We start from the raw sequence: 20039 nt of genomic DNA, 5'->3' as shown, positions 1-20039 counted from the left end.
AAATTTTAGCTGAGTAAAACTAGAAGTGGAGATAGAAGCCTATATTTTCCACAGCGTTCCAGAAGATTCTTACGTGGTCTCTGGACACAGACTCTGAGATACACTCCGGGCTGTGCACGATCTGCACTCACTTGTGAGGAGGGGCTGAAACTCCGGTCTGTCTTAATGGATGCTGTGGGATGACTGGTTCTCATCAGACGGAGGACGGGTCTCTGATACTCCGCTCCTGCAGTTACCATGCTGTAGGCTGGGGGGACCACAGTGCTTTGTTTCTGCAGCAGCTGAAGGATGGTCTGGATGTCTGCTGTCATTTGGGATTCGAGTCTGCAAGACAGACAGAAAAAGGAAAGAGGATTCTAAAATAGTCCATTTCAAATGATAATCGTATAGTGATCCAGACGGATATTTGTGAACTTTGGAAGAAATAATGGTCACGCTAGTCTTACAGAATATCAGGACAATTTCTTATGTATTTCAAATTTATATTTACATTATTTTACTTTATCTCTTATTCAAAGCAAGTGTTGTGTATTAGTCATTGTAGTTTTTCTTTAATGTTTAATGCTGTTAAATGCTAAATTATTTTCCCATTTGCAGCTCAAAGTCCAATAGTTCTAAAATGCAAAAGCATTTTAATAAATTTCAGCCTTACCAACGAACAGAATTACGGCCCTGCTTTAAACAAGAAGGACAGGAGAGGGAGCACAGAGATTCTTTCCTGGCTGATACTCATTCTCTCTGTCTCAGCAGTGATGTGATAAAGACCATTACTCTCCTGCTCATTTATTGAGAATTAACAGAACAATAGATGAAGGGAATTGACTGTAACTTTACTAATCTTTATTGAGTTTGAAGTGTAAAACATGGTCATTTATTTTTTAAATTTTTTTGTTAATTTACTTTTAATCAGTAACTGCTTTTTTACTATTTATTAGACTTTGCAGTTTGCTTTGAACATTTGTTCTTTAAAGGAGAGAATAGTAGCACAATTCTTACAGAATATCAGGACAATTTCTTATGTATTTCAAATTTATATTTACATTATTTTACCTTATCTCCTATTCAAAGCAAGTGTTGTGTATTAGTCATTGTAGTTTTTCTTTAATGTTAAATGCTGTTAAATGCTAAATTAATTTTCCATTTGCAGCTCAAAGCTTCAGTATTTAAGGAGCAAAATTACCTTCAAAGTTCATTTGCTTCTGTGATCTATGTGACTTGTAAAAGACTAGCATGACCATTATTTCCTCCAAAGTTCACAAATATCCATCTGGATCACTATATGATTATCACTCAAAATTACAATTCAAGAAAAGATGGCAAAACATATTTAGTCTGATTTCCCTTTGCTGCATTTGTTAACATTAAAGACAAAGAGAATTTTGTAGGCATAAGCAGAGAAAATTTGTACCATGTCCCTCTTTGGAAAATTCTAAATCATTATTTGTTGGTACTGTTTTGCGTCTAAATGAAACTATGGAAAGAACAAGTAAATCTTAGAAATAATTTTGCTCAATTAAACACATTATTCATCTGTGGAATTTAAAATGACTTGAAAGATAACCAAGGAAACATGGAAAATGTGAGAAAAGATAATTTTCCTATTTCTTCTAACTATGAACCCTCCAAATCTTCCTTCTAAACATCAGAGTAGGTGCTGGGGATTTCGCTCAGCAGCAAAGTGCCTGCCTGGCAAGCTCAAGGCCGTGAGTTCGATTACTGGTACTGGAAGAAAAACAACAACAACAAAAATAAATAAACATCATAGTAACATATCCTTAAAGGTTTTCTATAACTGGTAATCATAACTAGATATTTCAGTGTCTTGTAAATCAATAACTATAAGTTACACCTGAAATAGACTGCATTTACCATCACCATACACTGAAAGGGTAAAAATGTAGTTATTAACTGATTTGTTTACCTACTTTTTACTTAAGATCCAGTATTTTATGGCAACAACTAAAGCAAATACAGACTCTTCAATTTTTCTTTCTATATTTCAAGACCCAACTCAAATTTATTTGCACCCAAAAATCTTCCCTTGTTTAATTCAAACACAATTGCTATATTTTTTCACTGAGCTTCCAAAGAAAATTCTACACTGAAACTTCATTCTAAATATTTTCATATAAATTTATCTCATTATTAATAGCATTTAATAGTGGATAGCTTACAGGGTAGATACTATGTGATGTTTATTACTATTACCCTTATTATGGAGACAGATCTTTAAATATAAAAAGAAGTAGGGATAGGTACTAGAAGAAAAACTGTATCAACAAGTAAAATTCAAAGTCCAGTAGACAGTTAAAAATTATGATGATGATTTTGAGTCTTATTGAACCATTGTTAAGCAGTGCAGTTTCTGAAAATTAGAATCTCTTTCTTACATATTCTATTTGAAAAATATCTAAGAGATAAGGAGTAACTTACAGACATGGGAAGTATTAATAGGATATATTAAAGACAGACACATATATATGCTAGTGACCAGAAAGACACACCAAAGACAGGATGGAAATGTAATATAACAAATAAGAGTAGTGCTTATAATAGAAAGAGATGGAAAGAACAAATTATTATTATGTCACTTCTTCAAAGACAACTGCCATCCCCCAATCTGACTACCATAGTATCCAGATCCATTCTGGATCTCCATGCAGTCTACCAAGAAATGTCAGTAAAACACATAGATGTTGAACAGGCTAATTTAAAAGTCATGCTGTGTCCAGGTGGACCAGGCCATAGTTCTGTGATGGTGCCAGTGTATGATGTTGGCACAGATTTGGTTTTTGTCTATGCACTCTGGGGAAACTTCATGTCTGGTACTTATAACACCCCAGGCAAGGAAGGCTGATAAAGCAGATGCGTGACATTGTGTAAATTTGGATTCAAGTAGTGTGGCTCTTTCACCATACTTTCACTTATTTGAAATGTAGTAATTACTCCATCTGGTTCTCCTTATCTCTTATTGTGTGCTTGAAATTGATTTAATAAGTCCTATGATTTGAGCATTTTAATTCAATCCATAGATTGTCTGTCTGTGACCACAGAGCTACCTTCCCTGCGATGTGCTTGAAAACTTGAAAACTACAATTTGATCAAGGCAACTCCTCAAATGAAACACAATCAAACACATCTATAACATAGTCATATTTGTCCCCTGAGGGTTTTTTTTTTTTGTCTTTTTGAGACAGGCTCCTGCTATGCAGTTTAGGCTGGCCTTGCACTCACTTTGTAGGGCAAACTGGTCTTGAACTTGCAATGATCCTCCTGCCTCAGCCTCCTGAGTGCTGAGATTAGAGGTCCTCTGAATGTTTTTAACTCATTTAATTTTAACAAAACCACACAGACTTGGGTGAAGTCATTACCTACTCTCTAAAATCAAAATTTATTGCACATAGTGGTCTAAATCAAAGTTGGTCTAAATCAAAGTTGAAAGGAAAATGGAGATATTGTGGTGTTTAACTTGCAGAATTTTTAATTCATTCACATTTTGGACAATTTGACTAAATAACTAGCTGTTTAAATCACTCTTTTGGTGGGCCGGGAATATAGCTCAGTGGCACAAGTGCCTGTCTGGCAGGTGCAAGGTCCTGAGTTTGATTCCTGGTACCAAAAATAAATAAATAAATAAATCACTCTTTTGGTACTTTTAGATACCGTAATACATAATTAGATTACCGAGAACAACTGAAAAATGTAAAAGGAAGCTTAAAGAAGATGTTATTAACAAGTTAAATATGAATTATTTTGAGGGTAGAATGAAAGTAGTTTTCTCAAGCAGTCAGTACCAATGATACACTAATGGGATGATTAAAAAAAAAAAACACTAGGTTATATACTGATAAAAGTATGAACTATTCTAAGCAAATGCTCCTTGCAACATAAAATAATATTTCCAATCTTATTTCAAATAAGTGTGCATAAAATCCTAGGGGATCGTGGCAAAAAGAATTTGCTGCTTACAAAGAGCAAAGCTAGATACATCTAAAGGAGCAATGAGGTTCTCCTTTGGCCCTCTACTGCTCATACCTGTTAAGCTGCTCTTGAAGCAAATCCAATCTTTGCTCCACCTCTCCATAGGTGAAGTCGCTCTCGGTCTCAGAGGTCCCCCAGGTGGCTCGCTGAAGCGCTGGGGGACTGCACTCTTCAGGCTGAGCCCTGGTGTGCTCTCCTTCCCAACTCTGCATATCAGTGATATCTGTGTGAAAAACCAAGTGGAAGTCAGCTTCCTCAGGTGCTCCTTTGCCTCAGTAACATATGTACCTCCAAGACAAGCTGGAAATGTCTCTCCGGGTATAATCAGAGAGAGAGAACGAGAGGGGTTTACAGACATGACTAAGGCCACGACCTGTGGCAGAGTTTGTGGCAGGGTACCACTGTCATGCTGCCTGCCTTCTTTCCCGCATCCACTTTTTTAGCATTAAACACTCCAGCAGACCAAGAATCTTGGTTATGATTTTACTGTCTTTCTGTTTCCTGCTAAGAGAAGATATGGATGGCTGAACCCAAACTGATTAGAAAGCAATGATTCTGAGCTTCTAAATTTGGGAAGAAACACATTTTATTCATATTGCTTTACTTAGGATATAACATTTTGGGGGTTCCTTTTCATAGGATAATTTACATTTTTTTGTATCTTGCAGTGGTCTCAAGGACAATGTTTTGTAGCAAATGCTGAATTTTAAGGTGATTCTCTTAGACCAATCTGACTCAAGCCAGAGCCAAGAAGCCATAAACCATTAAAGATGGGAATTCCTACAAGTCTTCATATCTCAAGCTGCTGGTCTATATTTTTAGGCTTCCGTGTAGCTCCTGCTGCAATGTGTTTCATAATAACACTACTTTCTAACTTTTTTTTTCCTTGTGGCTCTTTACATTTGTTTTAAAACAAATTATTCATTCAACCTACTTTTCCAGTGTTCTGGAGTGTTTATTATGTGCCACAAACTCTGCTAAATGTGGAGGAATTAAAGACAAAGTAGACAAAGCCCCCAGGCCTAGACAATTCACTCTGACAATTTGTGATCATTTCTTATGAACAGATTCATTTTCTAAGCCTTTTATTATTTCTCTTAGAATCTACATTTCCAAGTTTCATTATTTGGGAATAAGGATGTCCTATTTTCTCCCTCATTTTTGTCATATACTTTTGATACTTTTGCTATATTTTCTTAGACTCCACAAAATAATTAAAGTTTTGAAAAATAAAACCCATAAAAATATGCTACTTGAGTAGAGATGAGGATCAGATTTATTTTTATCTTCACAGTAGGGCTGGTAAGAGGGAAGGACCCCTTCAAGAGGGTCTTAGCTTTGATGTGGGAATAAATTTGAATTACAGAAAGTGATTTCAATAGAAAGGCTTAAAAATCTTGACAAGTAACTATGATTTAGCATTGAGAAAAGTTATTATATAAAGTTATGGAACTTACATCCTTAGCTATTTAAAAAATGGGTAATAAGTAATTGAATTGGGCAGAATTAACTATGATTCTAGAAATAGAGAACAGAACTGTACAAGTTCCTTCCCTATAGTTTCTCAAAAAGTGCAGTTAGGGACGTTAAATGCATACTTTTTCTCTAAGAAGAACAATTCTGTATTTTATGGTTTTTCTCTTACTGTTTTTAATCATTTACTATGCAGAAATTTCTGTAATAAAGTGCCTAAGATTTCTGCATCAATAGAGAAAGCTATAAAAAGGAATAAGCATATCCAAAGATAGCAAGAGAAAAAGAATAGGTGGAGTTGCTGGTTCTTTGAAGATGGTTTATAGACCCCAGAGACCTTACTAGGAACTTCAGAAAGGCTTGCAATTGACTTCTTTATCCTACAGAATCCCAATGGTTAGTATTTTTTAAGTGATAGTTTACAATTTATTTTGATATTTTACCAAACATGAAAAAATGTAAATGGACATAGAAAAATGGTAGAGTTTTAGTAATTTATCAGAGATTTTCACTGAAAGTATGATTTATTACTCACAGATATTCAAACACATTTAAAATGTAAAACAATCATATAGTATCTTAGTACACTAGGTTTTCATCTGTGGGTTAGCAATGCCAAATGAGCATTCGGAACACATAAATGGTTGTGTGATGTGAACATTCACCTTGTCCAGCCCCCTGATAACCAGTTCACCTATGAACATTTCTTTAAAACAATAAAAAGTGACAGGATTGAAGTTACATACAGCACTCATAAGTTTTGTATCAAGAAAGCTTAGAGACCTTCTGCATCTGATTAACAGCTCCTTCATTTTCAACTCACATACAATAAATTGATTTTTAAATGACAACAGTGAATCATATGCAATAAGTTATGGAGAATACTGTCTCTTCTTTTGTGCTCAAGAAAAAATTATTATTTTAGCAAAAATGAATATAATGTACTGTAAGACAGATGCTTCCTTTATTATCATTTACATTTATTAAACTCCAGAGATACATGATTAGCTTGTTTTAACAGCTATAAAAAAATGAAGAGTCAGAGGGGAAATCTTGGCTAGTGGTCTTAATCAAATGAACATCCTTGTAGTTGCTTTCTAAATATAGTTCAGACAGAATCAGTACTTGGTTGCCTTGGAAAATGTTGCTATAGTTGCACGGCTATAGTTGTAAAAATGTGAGAACAGAAAGTAAACTTTCACTTTGCTCTGGCTACACAGTTTTCCTGAACTCAACCTTTGACTCCATGAAGTGGTATAAGCATCCATTTGCTTTACTCGGGGTACACAGTTTTCCTACAGTCAGTTTTGACCTTAACATGAGTAGAATGAGTCAAGTTTAAAGAGGTTTCCCGGGGCTGGAGATTTAGCTCAGCGGCAAAAGCGCCTGCCTGGCAAGCACAAGGTCGTGAGTTCGGTTCCCGGTACCAGAGAAAAACAAAACAAAACAAAACAAAACAAAACAAAAAAACCCCCAAAAACTAAAGAGGTTTCCCAAAGTGTGTTCTTTTGTTGGATTCAGAGTGACAGATACCAAGAATATGAAGGAATAAATTTCACATTGACGGGGAAGCTAAAGTTTGAGGACGTAGCCGTTCAAACTTCAGCAGTTAGAAGCTCACCTTACATATTAGTGAAATTCCTGGCCATTACACAGCCTTTCACCTTAACAATCTATCAGGAATAAAATTTTCAGTGAGTCATATTTTAAAATTCTACAGTAGTTCTAATATTAACTAATCATGCTGTGTGTCACTCATTGAAACTATATGGTGCTGATTATGTTTCTTTCATTTACATGCATGTTTAGCTGCGCATTTTCAAGCTATTTATTACTTCACTATGAATTACAATATGCATTTTTGAAAGAAAATATTGAAGTTATTAAAATTGTTTGTTAAAGTGCTATTTTTATTGGGCAGCTGAAATAGTTAAAAGTTGGAAGAAGCAGCAAAGAAAAATATAAGATGAAAGGCAATAGAATTTACTGCCAACAAGAATCATTATACAGTCAAGTAAAATCCCAAAACTATATCTTTAATGACTTGTCACTTGACAGTCTAACATTCATAATGAAAACAAGAAAGAGCACTTTTTTTTAAAAAAAGGAAGCCCATCCTATGCTACTTTTGGATATAGAAGAGATTGTTCTTCAAGCTCATCGGAATTTTTGACTTCCATGATACAACCAGTTTCTATTTTTAGAACTTCTTAGAATTCATTTTCATAAATAACTAAAATGGGACATTTGGTAATCACATCTAATATTCCATTCTTCCACTGTGATAAATGAAGTACTATTTTCATTCACTTCATCAAGATTTTAAGATTGTCCAGAGGACATTTGCATATATTCTTAGCTTACTTCCATGTGCAGTTCTGGGAAAGGCTGATTTGACATGATAGGAAAGTAACTCTCGAAAAAATATACAGCCTAAACATCCTAGATTTAATAAAACCTTTTGGTTCAGATACGATCTTTTGAAATACTGTTAGTGATGATAGGTGATGTTTATTTACATTGTCCAATAATTTTGCTTTCTGTCCGGCCAAAAAATTCTATTTTTCCTTCATTTTTATTATATTCTTTTGATATTTTGCTGTGCCTTTTAAATCTTGAAAGTTCTTTTAACATATAGGAACATATTAAATGATAAAAGGCTTACAAAATAAAAATCTGTGAGAAAATACTAGAGTTGGAGATTTTGTTTCAAATAAAGTAATTTATGACTTATTTAATAATCATAACCAAGTAGTTTATTATGTAAAATTATTCCTATTTTTAAAATGTGCAAAATCATAATAGGATGGGTCAAGTCACTTATCCAAAGTTATAAAAGGAGCAAGTGACAGAGCCACCTAATCCATATCTTTTATGGGTACCACTTAACAGCTAGATCTATCTTCTATTATGTTGTTAGTGTTTTCCATGTAACAGTTTTTACAGTTTTCTTGAGTTTTGCATCTGTTCGCATAAAAGCTACACATATTAATCAAGCATTACTACTCATCAATTGTATATTTTCTACAATAAAACCCATAACTTGGTATTTCTTTTTTTTTTTTTTTGGTTTTTCTCCGGTACCGGGAACCGAACTCACGACCTTGCACTTGCCAGGCAAGCGCTTTTTGCCGCTGAGCTAAATCCCCAGCCCCCTGGTATTTCTTTTAGTAGGGATGTTAAAAGCTTTGTCATGAATATACTTCATTTCGGGGTATTTCTCTTCTCTTTTTAAAAACTTGCATCAAAATAAAATTCTTTTTGGTGTGTATTGTAGTGTGATAGCACTGATCCTTCATACTATAAAACTACAAGCTTGGGGATAAGAAATGGTACAGAAATTCATATGAAGGACCAACTGGTAAATTCTCTTAAAATACTCACTGATCCATTGGAGTCATTTTTCTTCTTCTTCTTCTTTTTCTTTGAGACAGGGTCTCACTATGCAATTCAGGCTGGCCTTGAGCTCACTTTGTAGCCCAGACTGATCTTGAACCTGCAAGGATCCTCCTGCCTCAGCCTCCTGAGTGCTGGGATTACAGGCGTGTGTCACCATGCCTGGCGAAATCACTTATTTCAATAGGTTTCCCACTGTTTTTCTGCCTGGCATTATGTTAAATCTGGTTGGTCACAAATACCTCTCATGCTAATAGTATTTGAGACTAATTACTGCTTACTCCAGAATTATGAAAGCAACTCAGATTTAAGTTCTGAACTGTTTGCAAACATTTCATGAATTAAAAAAGATCAGATTGATATGTGTCAGTGTGATTCTTACCTTGTAAAAATTCACCAAGTTAGTTTTAACATTAACAGCTTGATACCTGAGTGTCCATTACCTCTGCAAGAGTGACTCCTTTTATCTGTGTGCATTCTTCCTGAGGTGGGCATTGTTTCTTCAAAATGAAGCCCGGTTGCTTTCCCTAATCTTGGAGTAGAATCTATTGTTCCTGAGAAGAGCGGCTTTTGCTCATCATCGATGGAGGAGATGAAAGAAGATGATCTACTTTTTTTCTCTTCAAAGTGTTTCTTGGAACTCTGATAATGTCTTATGGTGTCCGCAGAATCTTCGGGGTCATTTGTACTGTTTTCTTTGCCAAAATCTATCACAGAGAAGTTATTTTATAGCAGACAATCAAATGTGAGACTCTACGCATATTGTACTCCTTCCTGTACAAAACATTTTCCTCACGGTAACTGTAGCTGCTTAGAGGATTTATTTTTTTAAATTAAGTGGTTAAAATTGTTTCTGTGAAATGAATTATTAATTTCAAACTTAAAAAGAAAATTTGTAATAGTAAAGTTTAGTTTCAGGGAAAATGATAGGATAACTTACAAACTTACTTATGCATGCTCAACTGTCACTTGAATTCTGAGAATCTGGTGCACTTTCTCTTTAGGGAGATTAAAAAAGACAAGGAAAATGTGTACCGATTCTAAAATATCACCACTGTGAAGCCTGTTATTTGTTTTTAACCTTCACACCCCTATTTGTGGAAGTCATTCACACATTGCAAAGGTCAAAATGGGAAGTTTTGTAGTGCAGACTGGAGGGCTAAGTTTCAATCTTAGTTCAATGCATGTGATGGCCTTGACATTCCAGGAAGTTAGGTTTTGTAGCATATTGCAAAGAATATAAAGCTTAAGTACAGTAATTAAGGTAAGTTTTACCTAATTACATTAAGGCCACCAGTACATATTGGATGTTTTATACTGAAATGTCAGGATAATTTCAGCCCTGAAGGTTGTGTTAGAATATATTTTAGCAGGAAAAACTCAGAGACAAATCTCAGAACTTGTTTCTATTAGTGTCCTGGGGAGACAGTATAATTTTCCATCTGGTTCCTGCTAATAACTAACAACAAAACACTGAGAGGTATATCATTTTCTAGAGAAATGGTGAAGACAGCATCCCCATCTACTCTAAGCCTGGGTGTCCTTAATTCATTATTTTTAGAAGGCCGAATGAACTGACTTAAGACCCCTTCGGAGAACTGTTTTTTTAAAATTCCCAGATGGCATTGAAATTAAGCAAAGATTTTTTCCTTTATTATTTAAATCATAATTTAAAATACGAGAAGCAAGAAAGCAACCTCAGGTAAAAATGTGCAGAGTTATGAAAGTGAGCTTTATCTGAAATTATTATTAAGGGATTTATGTTCTGTCAATTAAAATGAAATTTAGCAAGTGCAAATTGCTTTATTTATTTTCTTTAAGATTTCCTACCTGGCCAGTGATTTCATCATTATCAAGAAAATTTCCATTCTCTAGTATATCTCCCCATCAAACACTCATCTAATCAGTTGTAAATATTCAGATCAGCTTTCCTTACAGGAGTCGTTTTTTCAATGTCACTGTAACAAGGCCCTCCTAAAGCTATTGCAGTTTATTGTTATCTTCTGATTTTTTTGTCTTTAAATTCTCCCCTCCTCCAAAGCCCTCTGAAAATTTGATTAACAATGTCCACATTTTAAACACAGCATTTCATTCCTCAAAGAACAACATGCACTGGTTTTCTGTTTGTAAACGTGAAAACATGAAAAACCTGATATTCTAAATTATTCTCATATCTGCTAGTGAGTTGCATTGTTTTGCAGCTCTTGAGTAAACCTTTTGTAGTCCATGGCTTGAACACCAGTGGGATTAAAGTCAGCTCAGACTTTTTATCTTTCTTAATACTTTTCTTTTGAACATTTTCATGGAGTTTTTCTCAGTAGAATTAAATACAAAAACCATTAGTTCATAAAGCTCCAATCTAGGTAGCTGTGGGTAATGTTAACATGGATATTTGTATTGAACACACATTAAAAATTAATGTGCTATTTCTGTCTCTAGCATGAGAGGCCTTGGGAGTCTCTGTAAATTTTGAAATCTTTAAATATGGTGGAATATGCCATCTCACCTACTATATTGGCTTCAGTACTAGGTAACTAAATTATGATGGCATTTGGGGCACTTAGGAACAAAATTGATCAGTTAGCACATACTGTTAGGTTGAACTACAGCTTTCTTGCTTTACATCAGGACAAGTATTCACAAAATTTATTGACTGAGGAATTACTAATATTTACTTCTATAGTAAAATGAAGCCAATTACTACATATGCATGGGACCTAAATCCTTTAGAAAAAAATTCAGAGTGAAAGCAGAATCAAAAAATAGCAAGAAGTTTGAATTTCCTGAATATTTCCAGCTTGTGCTGAGAAAAACCACATTTATTTCTGTACTCCACTAGACTAGGTCATAGGTTGTATGAACAGAAGCTTTGGTGCAGGCCCTCTGAAGCAATGTTTTTTTTTTTGTATTCCACACTAGATAAAGTTTCACTTTCTGTCTTATAAAATGAAGGCTGAAATGACAATCTATTTATGGATTAAAAATGAAAATTGTTCAGGCTTAGTCTGGAAGTTGGCAGATGTAGTACCTGAAATTGGGCAGCTGAAATACATTATAATTAGCCTCCAGCTACTTCTAGATTTTGATACACTGTTCCATTTCTGCCGTTTTCTAGTTAAACTGAATTATTTGATAGATATTAAATAGTATTAGGCACTGTTTTTTCCCTTCATGTTATTTGTACTCTGTGTAGAAATAGTACCAATCTAAGAATATAAATCGCAGGGAGTTTTACATTTTCCCTTTTTCCAGAAGTGAGAGTGTATAATCACTCCTGTTGCCATTATTTTACAGAGAATAATTTTCACCTCTTTCTTCAAGCATCAAATCTATTGATTCAAATGACAGAATACCTTGTTTTTTCCCCCTTGTTTCTGTAGGTTGGTGATTCATTTCTTCCATTTTTCTCAGAGGACATTATTCTAAAGAATTTGTGGTTGTCTTTCTAGGGTCAGAATGAATTCAAGATCATAGAGTGCCCTGATGGAGTAATTGACCCATATATTTTAGAAATGGTAATATAAAATTCTTCCATTTCAAAGAAACTGGGAAATAACATTGGTACTCTCTCCATTGTTTATGGAGTCTGTCTCTCTCACATTAATTGCCATTTTTATTTATCAGACCCAACAGGGAGACATAACCTTTGGTCAGAGAGAAGCATTTAATGTGATTTCTTGGCATTTGAGTTTTATATTTCCCACTGGTGATACTTTACACATAAGAGGAGCAGTTTCCAGTCTACTACTTTACAAAAATATTTCACTGGAAACTTGGAGGCTGAAATAAATTTCTTCACTTGGGATCAAGTACAATAGGCCCTCTATAAAATCAGATAATGTTGAAAGAAGAGTAAACAACCACTTTTTATGTATAAATACAAGATTAAATTATTTTAAAAACTAAACTAAAGAGATGATGCATTTGGGAGTGCTGATCAAAGCAATTTCAGTACAAATTTCAGTTAAGATGAGCAAATTCTAGAGATTGGTTGTACAGTAGGAAGGTTGTAGTTAACATATGGCATTCTTGAAAACTGCTAAAAGTGATCTTCAATGTTTTCTCCACACAAAATGGAAAGATACTATGAGGTGATGGATATGTTAAATAGCCTGATTGTGCAATTATTTCAAAATATATACATCTATCAGTGTATCACATTGCACATGATAAATATGTATAACTTTTACCAACAAAACCTCCATAAAGATAGAAAAAGATGAATTTACATGTCACTGACTGTTATGGTTTATGTCTGTGTGTCCCTCCAAAGCCTCATGTGGTCATGGGGCAGGCTGTTAGAGTTTGATTATTATGGGTTTGAGAGCTACACCTGCCCTGGGGTGGATAGTTTGCATATGTAAGGGAGAGGAAAAGGGTGCTTGAGGCCATTCCTCCCCCATTCCTCCCTGGTGTATGCTGGTGTGTGCTTGCTGCTTTTGCTGTGTTCTGCGGACATGAGCTGTAGCTCTCTGCCATGTGCCACTCTGCCTTATAATCTGCCAAATACGGACTTAAAGCTCCACGAACTGTAAGCAAAATACACCTTTCCTTCCTTAATTTTGGGCGTCATGTATTTTGTCCCAGCAACGAGAAAAAAGTAACTGAGACACTGACATAGGTAATAAGCTACTCATTGATATTAGTGAAGATAATCCAAAGAAACACTGAAGTATTTATATTTAAAGGATTAACTCAATAAAATTACAAGTCCTACCTGTATAAGTAAATTTATCAATGTGTATATTTGCCCCTTTAATTTCTTTTGCAAAGTTATTTTAGCTTGGAGAAACAGCTTCAAAACTTGGTTTTGGATGCCAATGTGCAAACCCTAGACATATAACATCGTCATCTTTTGAAAGGAGATATGCAACAAGTTTAAGGAAATATGTAACAGATGTCAGTCTACCATTCCTACTCTTAGAATATAAATATTTTTAAAGAATGTGTGGCCCTATCTAAGCCCGGTGGATGGAGGATGCTGAGGATGTTTGAATTCCTCTCATTTTGTGGCCACAAGCACATCTTCCACACCCTTTTAATTTTTCTTGTGTTTGCTTACCCACTTATTCCTTTTTATTCTTCATGTTGGCAGTTTCTTGGCGTTTTTTTGCAATAACATTTACTGTAATAATCTATTAACAGGAATGATTTTAATATTGTCAGTGGAATTTCCAAGAACTAAAACTAGTTAAAAAGTTCATTCCTCTAAATTCTCTTCAATATACTACTTGGTATAAAAAAGTAAAGATAAGTTCTTTAAAATTCTGTGTAAATCTTTATTTTTTTTTCTGCTAAATTATCTAGAAGATATAGTGAAAAATTTCAAAAGTAGACAGGTAGACAGTAACTACAGTTTAGAATGAGAAGTCTTCTTTAAGAAGTAAAGACAATTTTTAAAAAAAGAGAAATAGAAGCAAGATGGAAGAAGAAGAGAAAGATCAAAAAATGTAAGAGCACTCAGCATGCAAACAATGATTATTTGCCAAACAAATGGGTGATGACTTGGGCCTGTTACCCTCCTGCCATCATAGGATTATTCTCTGACAAATAGTCACTGGTATTCTAAACAGTCATCAGTAATACTTTAATACTGTCTTTTGTGTCCATAGAAAGAGTTGAGCCTAATACTCCAACTATTTTGTCATATAAGCCCTATCATTGAAAAACTACGTGTGTGTACATACATGAGTGTATCATAGTATATTTTACACACACATATACACAGATATGTACCTATGCATTTTATTTTATAGATAGACATAGATATGGCTATAGATAGATATAGATCTCTCCTGTGCCATTATACATGCTATTATAGAAGTTTTATTGTTTATTATGAAACATACCAACACATAATTTAAAAATAAAAATTATTCTCATGATATAATGAATCATTTTAACAACTCAGATGAATGCTGAAGATTATTTAAATAGGCTATTTTTGAGCATTTTCCTCTTTATTTATTTTCTGTCCAAACATTTCAACAATCTTCATAGCCACTATGCCACTAATACATCATTTTTGTTCAGTACTTTTTTGTAACAACGACATTTTACTTCCTTCTTAGAAACTCTAGCACCTGCTCCTACAATGCCCCTAGTCATACAGGGCAGATCCTAGATGCTTCCATGTCAGAGTTTTAAAGAGGAAAGAGAACTACTTGGGGATATCAAGTCCTCCTATTTGTATTTGAACTGAGAACTCTCTTTTGTAGGGAAGTGGGCGGATTTCCTTAAAAGAACTGAAGACAAGCTCATAAGGACAAGCCACCTTCATCAACAAATTTATTATGTGGAAGCCAACTTGCCAGAGATTCTGTGCAGTTTTTCCTTTTAAAATTCATCTTTTTGAATGTGCACTCCTTAGCACATGTTGTAGGTGGAGCTGGAGGTGGGTGTGGGTGAAGCTAGAGGAGTTCCAGTCTCCTGGAGAGAAGGTTGTGAGGGGTAATGCAGGACTCAACCTCTGCCTGCCTGAATGCCCTGTGATCTCCACGGTCTCTCCTCAGGTTCCTGACACCTCTGCTAATTGATTTCACAGTCTTCATTGCTCTTGAGATTCTGTCTTTAAGGCTATGTTTTATGTGTGTAGTAAAAGAACACTAAGCTATTCATGGAATTTGCCAGGTCACTTTTAGTTTATGAACCCACATGCTAGTTAGCATTAGTAAATCCTCTGATGGTTCTCTGCTCTCTATGCTTATGTGAATGTTTTTCTCCTGGACGCTGACTCCATAGCAAGACTTTTCTATTGGTTCATTGAAATGAACAGTTAATGCTTATTTTTTTGACCAATTCTGTATGCTTATATCTGGTAATCTGAATAACTACTTTGAAGATAACAATATGCAATATGATAACCATTGTTGAATTCCTATCATCTTATTTTTTGAAATTCTGTATTCTTTCTAATTTTTAAAATTATTTTTTATTCTCTTTAAAATAAAAAAGAAGAAAACAAAAAGTATAAAATAGGTGGTCTTCTAAAGAGCCTTATATTTGGATGGTAGGGACGAAGTGTCTTTTTGAAAATTTTACACTTGCCTGCAGCACCCTGGAACTCTAAGTAATTTGAAACAGTTTCTTAAACTCTGGATAAGTGGAGTTAATTATGTTTTCACACTGTCCAGCTCATGGTAATTCATTAACACAGCAGGAAACTTCAAAGAGCTGTAGATAGTGAAATATTTTGCTATTTATACTTTATGAACAAAATGCATTTCACGGACGAGGTCTGTGATTAAAAAGAAATTTTTCAAAATCAATAGAATTGTCTGACTGCATGACTACAATGTCAATTTTGACATGATTTCAGGGCCTTATCAGGAGATGAAAGTGTTAAATTATTTACTTAAGAATGAGGATACTGAACAAGATTGAAGGCAGATTTGACAAATCTTCAAATGCATAGGTCACTTTATTATATAGACAGTATGGTTAAGCTGTTCTTCATTTATTTGGGATAAGGGATTTAGCTTAACTCTTATGGAAAAACAGCTTGACGGTACTTCCAACTTTAGAAAAAGTCACTGAGAGAAAAAGATCATTATACAAAACAGTTATAATCTATGAGTGGTTTATTGCTTTACAGTTGACCAAAGAATTGAACTATTAGTTCTACTGAACAAATATTTATCAAAATTCTTACACCATTTATGCAACTGTATAGGGCAGACTGGGACAAAGTCATAATAGGAAAGTACCTTCAAAATTCATAAAACACCTTAAACATTTAAGGAAATCAAGAAATAGGTGATCCTTTGACCAAAGGGGCCAAACATGTGCACTGGAAAAAGATAACCTCTCTAATAAATGGAGCTGGAAAAACTGGCTCCCTACATGCCGAAGACTAAAACTAGACCCATGTCTATCACCATGTACTAAATTAAAGTTAAAATGGATTAAAGATACAAATATTAAAACAGAAACACTATATCTACTGGAAGAGAAAGTAGGTAAAAATCTTGACATAGGGGTAGGCAGAGAGTTCATGAACAAAAGCCAAGTTACGTAGGAAATACTTCAAAGAATCAACAACTGGGATCTCATTTTATAGAAAAGATTTGCACATCAAAAGAAATCACCAACAGAGTAAAAAGAAAATACATGGATTGGGAAAAAAATTTAGCCAACTTTCCCTAGGATAAAGGATTTCTATCTAGAACATATAAAGAATTAAAAAAAAATCAGGACCTCCAAATTCAAAGACCCAATATAAAAATGGGCATCTGTGAAGAATATATACTTCTCAGATAAAGAAAAACAAATGACAAATAAATATGTGAAAAACTGTTTGACATCGTTAGTCGTTCAAGAAATGCAAATTAAAACACCGAATTTCCATTTCACACCAGAAAACATGGTATCATCAAGAAATCAACCAATAACAAATGTTGGAGGGGCTTTGGGGAAAAAGGAATCCTTCTCCACTGTTGCTGGGAGTGTAGACTGGGGCAAAGACTGGAAAACACTCTGGAGATTCTTCAGTAAACTAGGATTAGAGGTCCAATTCAACCTAACTATTTCCCTTCTAGAGATATTTCTGGAAGAACTAAAAACATTATACCACAGTGACATATATTCATCCATGTTTATTGCAGCACAGTTTGCAATAGCTAAATCATAGAAACAACCTAAATGCCCATCAACTGAGAAATGGATATAAAAGATGTGGTATTTTAATATAATGGAATATTACTCAGCTATAAAGAAAGACAAACTCAAGGCTTTTATAGGTAAATGCATGCAGCTAGAGATCATTCTTGTCAGTGTAATAAATTAGAACCACATGTGTAATCATCGTATTGTCTCTCTAGTATAAGAATGTGAAAGAGTAAAAAAGTCTGAAAAATAAAATTGATATTGTAAGAGGGAAAGAAATTGCTCAAAACAAAAGAACAACTGGAATGAGGGAAAAGAGGAAAGAAAGAAGGGAAAATTGTGTGTGTGTGTATATATATGTGTGTGTGTATACACACATATATATACACACACACAAAGATAGCTAAGATAATTGTACTACTAATTTCTATTGTTTATTGACAAGAACAGTTAATGTTTAATTGTTTGATCAATCTTATGTGCCTATATCTGATTATCTGAGTAACCAGTTTGAAGATAATGATATGTAATACAACCGTTATTGATTTCCTATCACCTTGTTTGAAATTGTGTATTGTTTTGTTTTGTGTTATTTTGCGTTAAGTCTGTGTTAGTTTTTGTTCTCTTCCTTTAAAGTTAAAAAATAAAGAAACAAGTGATCCTTGGAGATCAACCTTGATAAAATCATAATTTAGTAAGTTACAAAGCTTGTGTATTTGAGAACAAGGGGGCAAATCCAGTTAAAGGAATGATATAATAAAAATACAGAAACAACGTACATGGATAAGAGGGCACTTTAGTTCCCTTGATATGCAGTACAAACTAAGGCTGGTATATGATTTCTTCTAGAAAAATGATTCCAAGAGGAAAGAAAAGAAACATGAAAAGCACTTGAATGAGGGAGGTCAAAAGAAGAAATGAATTAAAAGGAGGATTCTCAGATCTATTTCATTCATTCTTTCAACTGATGTTTGTGGAGTACCAGCTATGCAGCAAGACCTGAAGCTATGGGAAGATAAGGCACACAGGAAGACTGAAGTACTGCAGGTGCCAAGGAAAGAACATTCAAGAAAAAAAGATGGGAGTTGATTCATAGTATCAGATATTGCTTTGAGACCAAGTAAAGATTATAACTAGAATGTGAGATCAGTATGGAGCAAAAATAGAAGGCTGCTCATGAAACTCTTACCCGCCTAGACACATTTCAACATATTCCCACCTGGGTACCCACTGGGGTGTACTTTTTGCTGTTATAAAATCCACAATTGAAAGGCTACACCATAGTTTCATCCATATCATACATGCAAGTGGGGCAGCTCCTGGCCTGTAACAGAGGGAAGTCCTCCTTCCACAACATTCTGCTCAGAACTCTAAGATGCAGTTATTCAGCTATTCTTAATTGGCCTCCACTTTTTAACCAGTTTACTTTATTTCTTTATCTGTGAAGTCTTTGTGAATATCACATGGTTTTATTGAATGACGTTGAAAACTATCCAGCAAGTACCAGAAAATCATTAGCTATTTTACAAAGCAAAGAATTTATCCTCCTAAAGCCTACATGAAATTTACTCTTACAATCAGAACTATAATGAGAATTTTAGTAAGAACATCTAAAAACCACATGCACTAGATTTAAACTTTAGAAATAGAATGAATTACCTTTGTCTCCTTCACTTTCAAAAGACAGTCTCCTCCTTCGCAGCTTACAGTTTTCTCCTTCAGAATCATTCATGGACTGTGATTATAGTAAGAGATAAGCCTTTGTTAGTGGATCATAAAGATGCAATGGGAAGTTACCCAGCTAAAATAGAATGAATTGTCACCATTCTCTACTGTTTCATATCACTTCAATCACTCTGAGTGTCAATTGTTGGATTGCAAGCAAACAGTTGCAATACTTTGCCTAATGGTTGCCTCTAAATTATAAAATGGACTGATGGAATAATTCTAGTAGTTTCACCATCTGATGAGGTAATCATAGTTGAAGTTATTTATTTGAAATTTTTGCAGATGATTTCAGTATTTAGAAGCAAATTATTTCTTTATGGTGATTGTATTTTATGCAACTTGGTAAAGTTAAAAGAAAAAGAACAATAATTTAAAACTTTACAGAATCATCACTGCACAGAAAAATGTACAAGCTAATTATAATTAACTATGATGTTTAAATTACATGGTAATGATCACAAGGTTAAATTTCATAGTACCAAGTATGAAGTTGCTGAATTCAAGGAACATTATGTTTAGAGCCCTTTATTATATTTGTTCCCACCTCCTTCTCCCCTCTTGTTCACTGTAAAATATCCATCTTATAAATAAAAATGGAAGCTCCTATTGTATTCCTCTGCTGCCTGTATTTTTAAATAAAGAAACAACCTAAGATAGTTATTTGTTAGTTTTCAAGATTAAATTAGAATGAAATTGGTGACATTTGATTAGGATTTTGAGAAACTACTGAATTAAAACCACTGTAATAATATACACTCCTAATAAGCTTTTATCACCTGAATAATTTTTTATCTTTTCGGTGTTTGGAAAGAGACATTTATCTGAGCTGGTACATCTGGGCATTGAATGGCACCCTG

The 20039-nt window shown here is 34.3% G+C and overlaps 1 protein-coding gene across 1 annotated transcript in view; it reads right to left on the bottom strand.

Annotated features, from left to right (window-relative positions):
- Window positions 1-20039, bottom strand: part of Kcnh7 (potassium channel, voltage gated eag related subfamily H, member 7) — a 442427-nt gene that overhangs the window by 5262 nt on the left and 417126 nt on the right. The window contains exons 12-15 of the mRNA XM_013518746.1: window positions 19114-19189; window positions 9294-9557; window positions 4036-4204; window positions 132-324 (exon numbers count right to left, since the gene is read on the bottom strand). Coding sequence (XP_013374200.1) covers window positions 132-324; window positions 4036-4204; window positions 9294-9557; window positions 19114-19189 — 702 coding nt within the window. The remainder of the gene's footprint in view (window positions 1-131; window positions 325-4035; window positions 4205-9293; window positions 9558-19113; window positions 19190-20039) is intronic.

This window comes from Chinchilla lanigera, unplaced genomic scaffold, assembly GCF_000276665.1.
Source record: "Chinchilla lanigera isolate Chin_1 unplaced genomic scaffold, ChiLan1.0 scaffold00048, whole genome shotgun sequence".
NCBI classification, from domain to species: Eukaryota; Metazoa; Chordata; class Mammalia; order Rodentia; family Chinchillidae; genus Chinchilla; species Chinchilla lanigera.
This window is presented reverse-complemented; position numbering and strand designations above follow the sequence as displayed.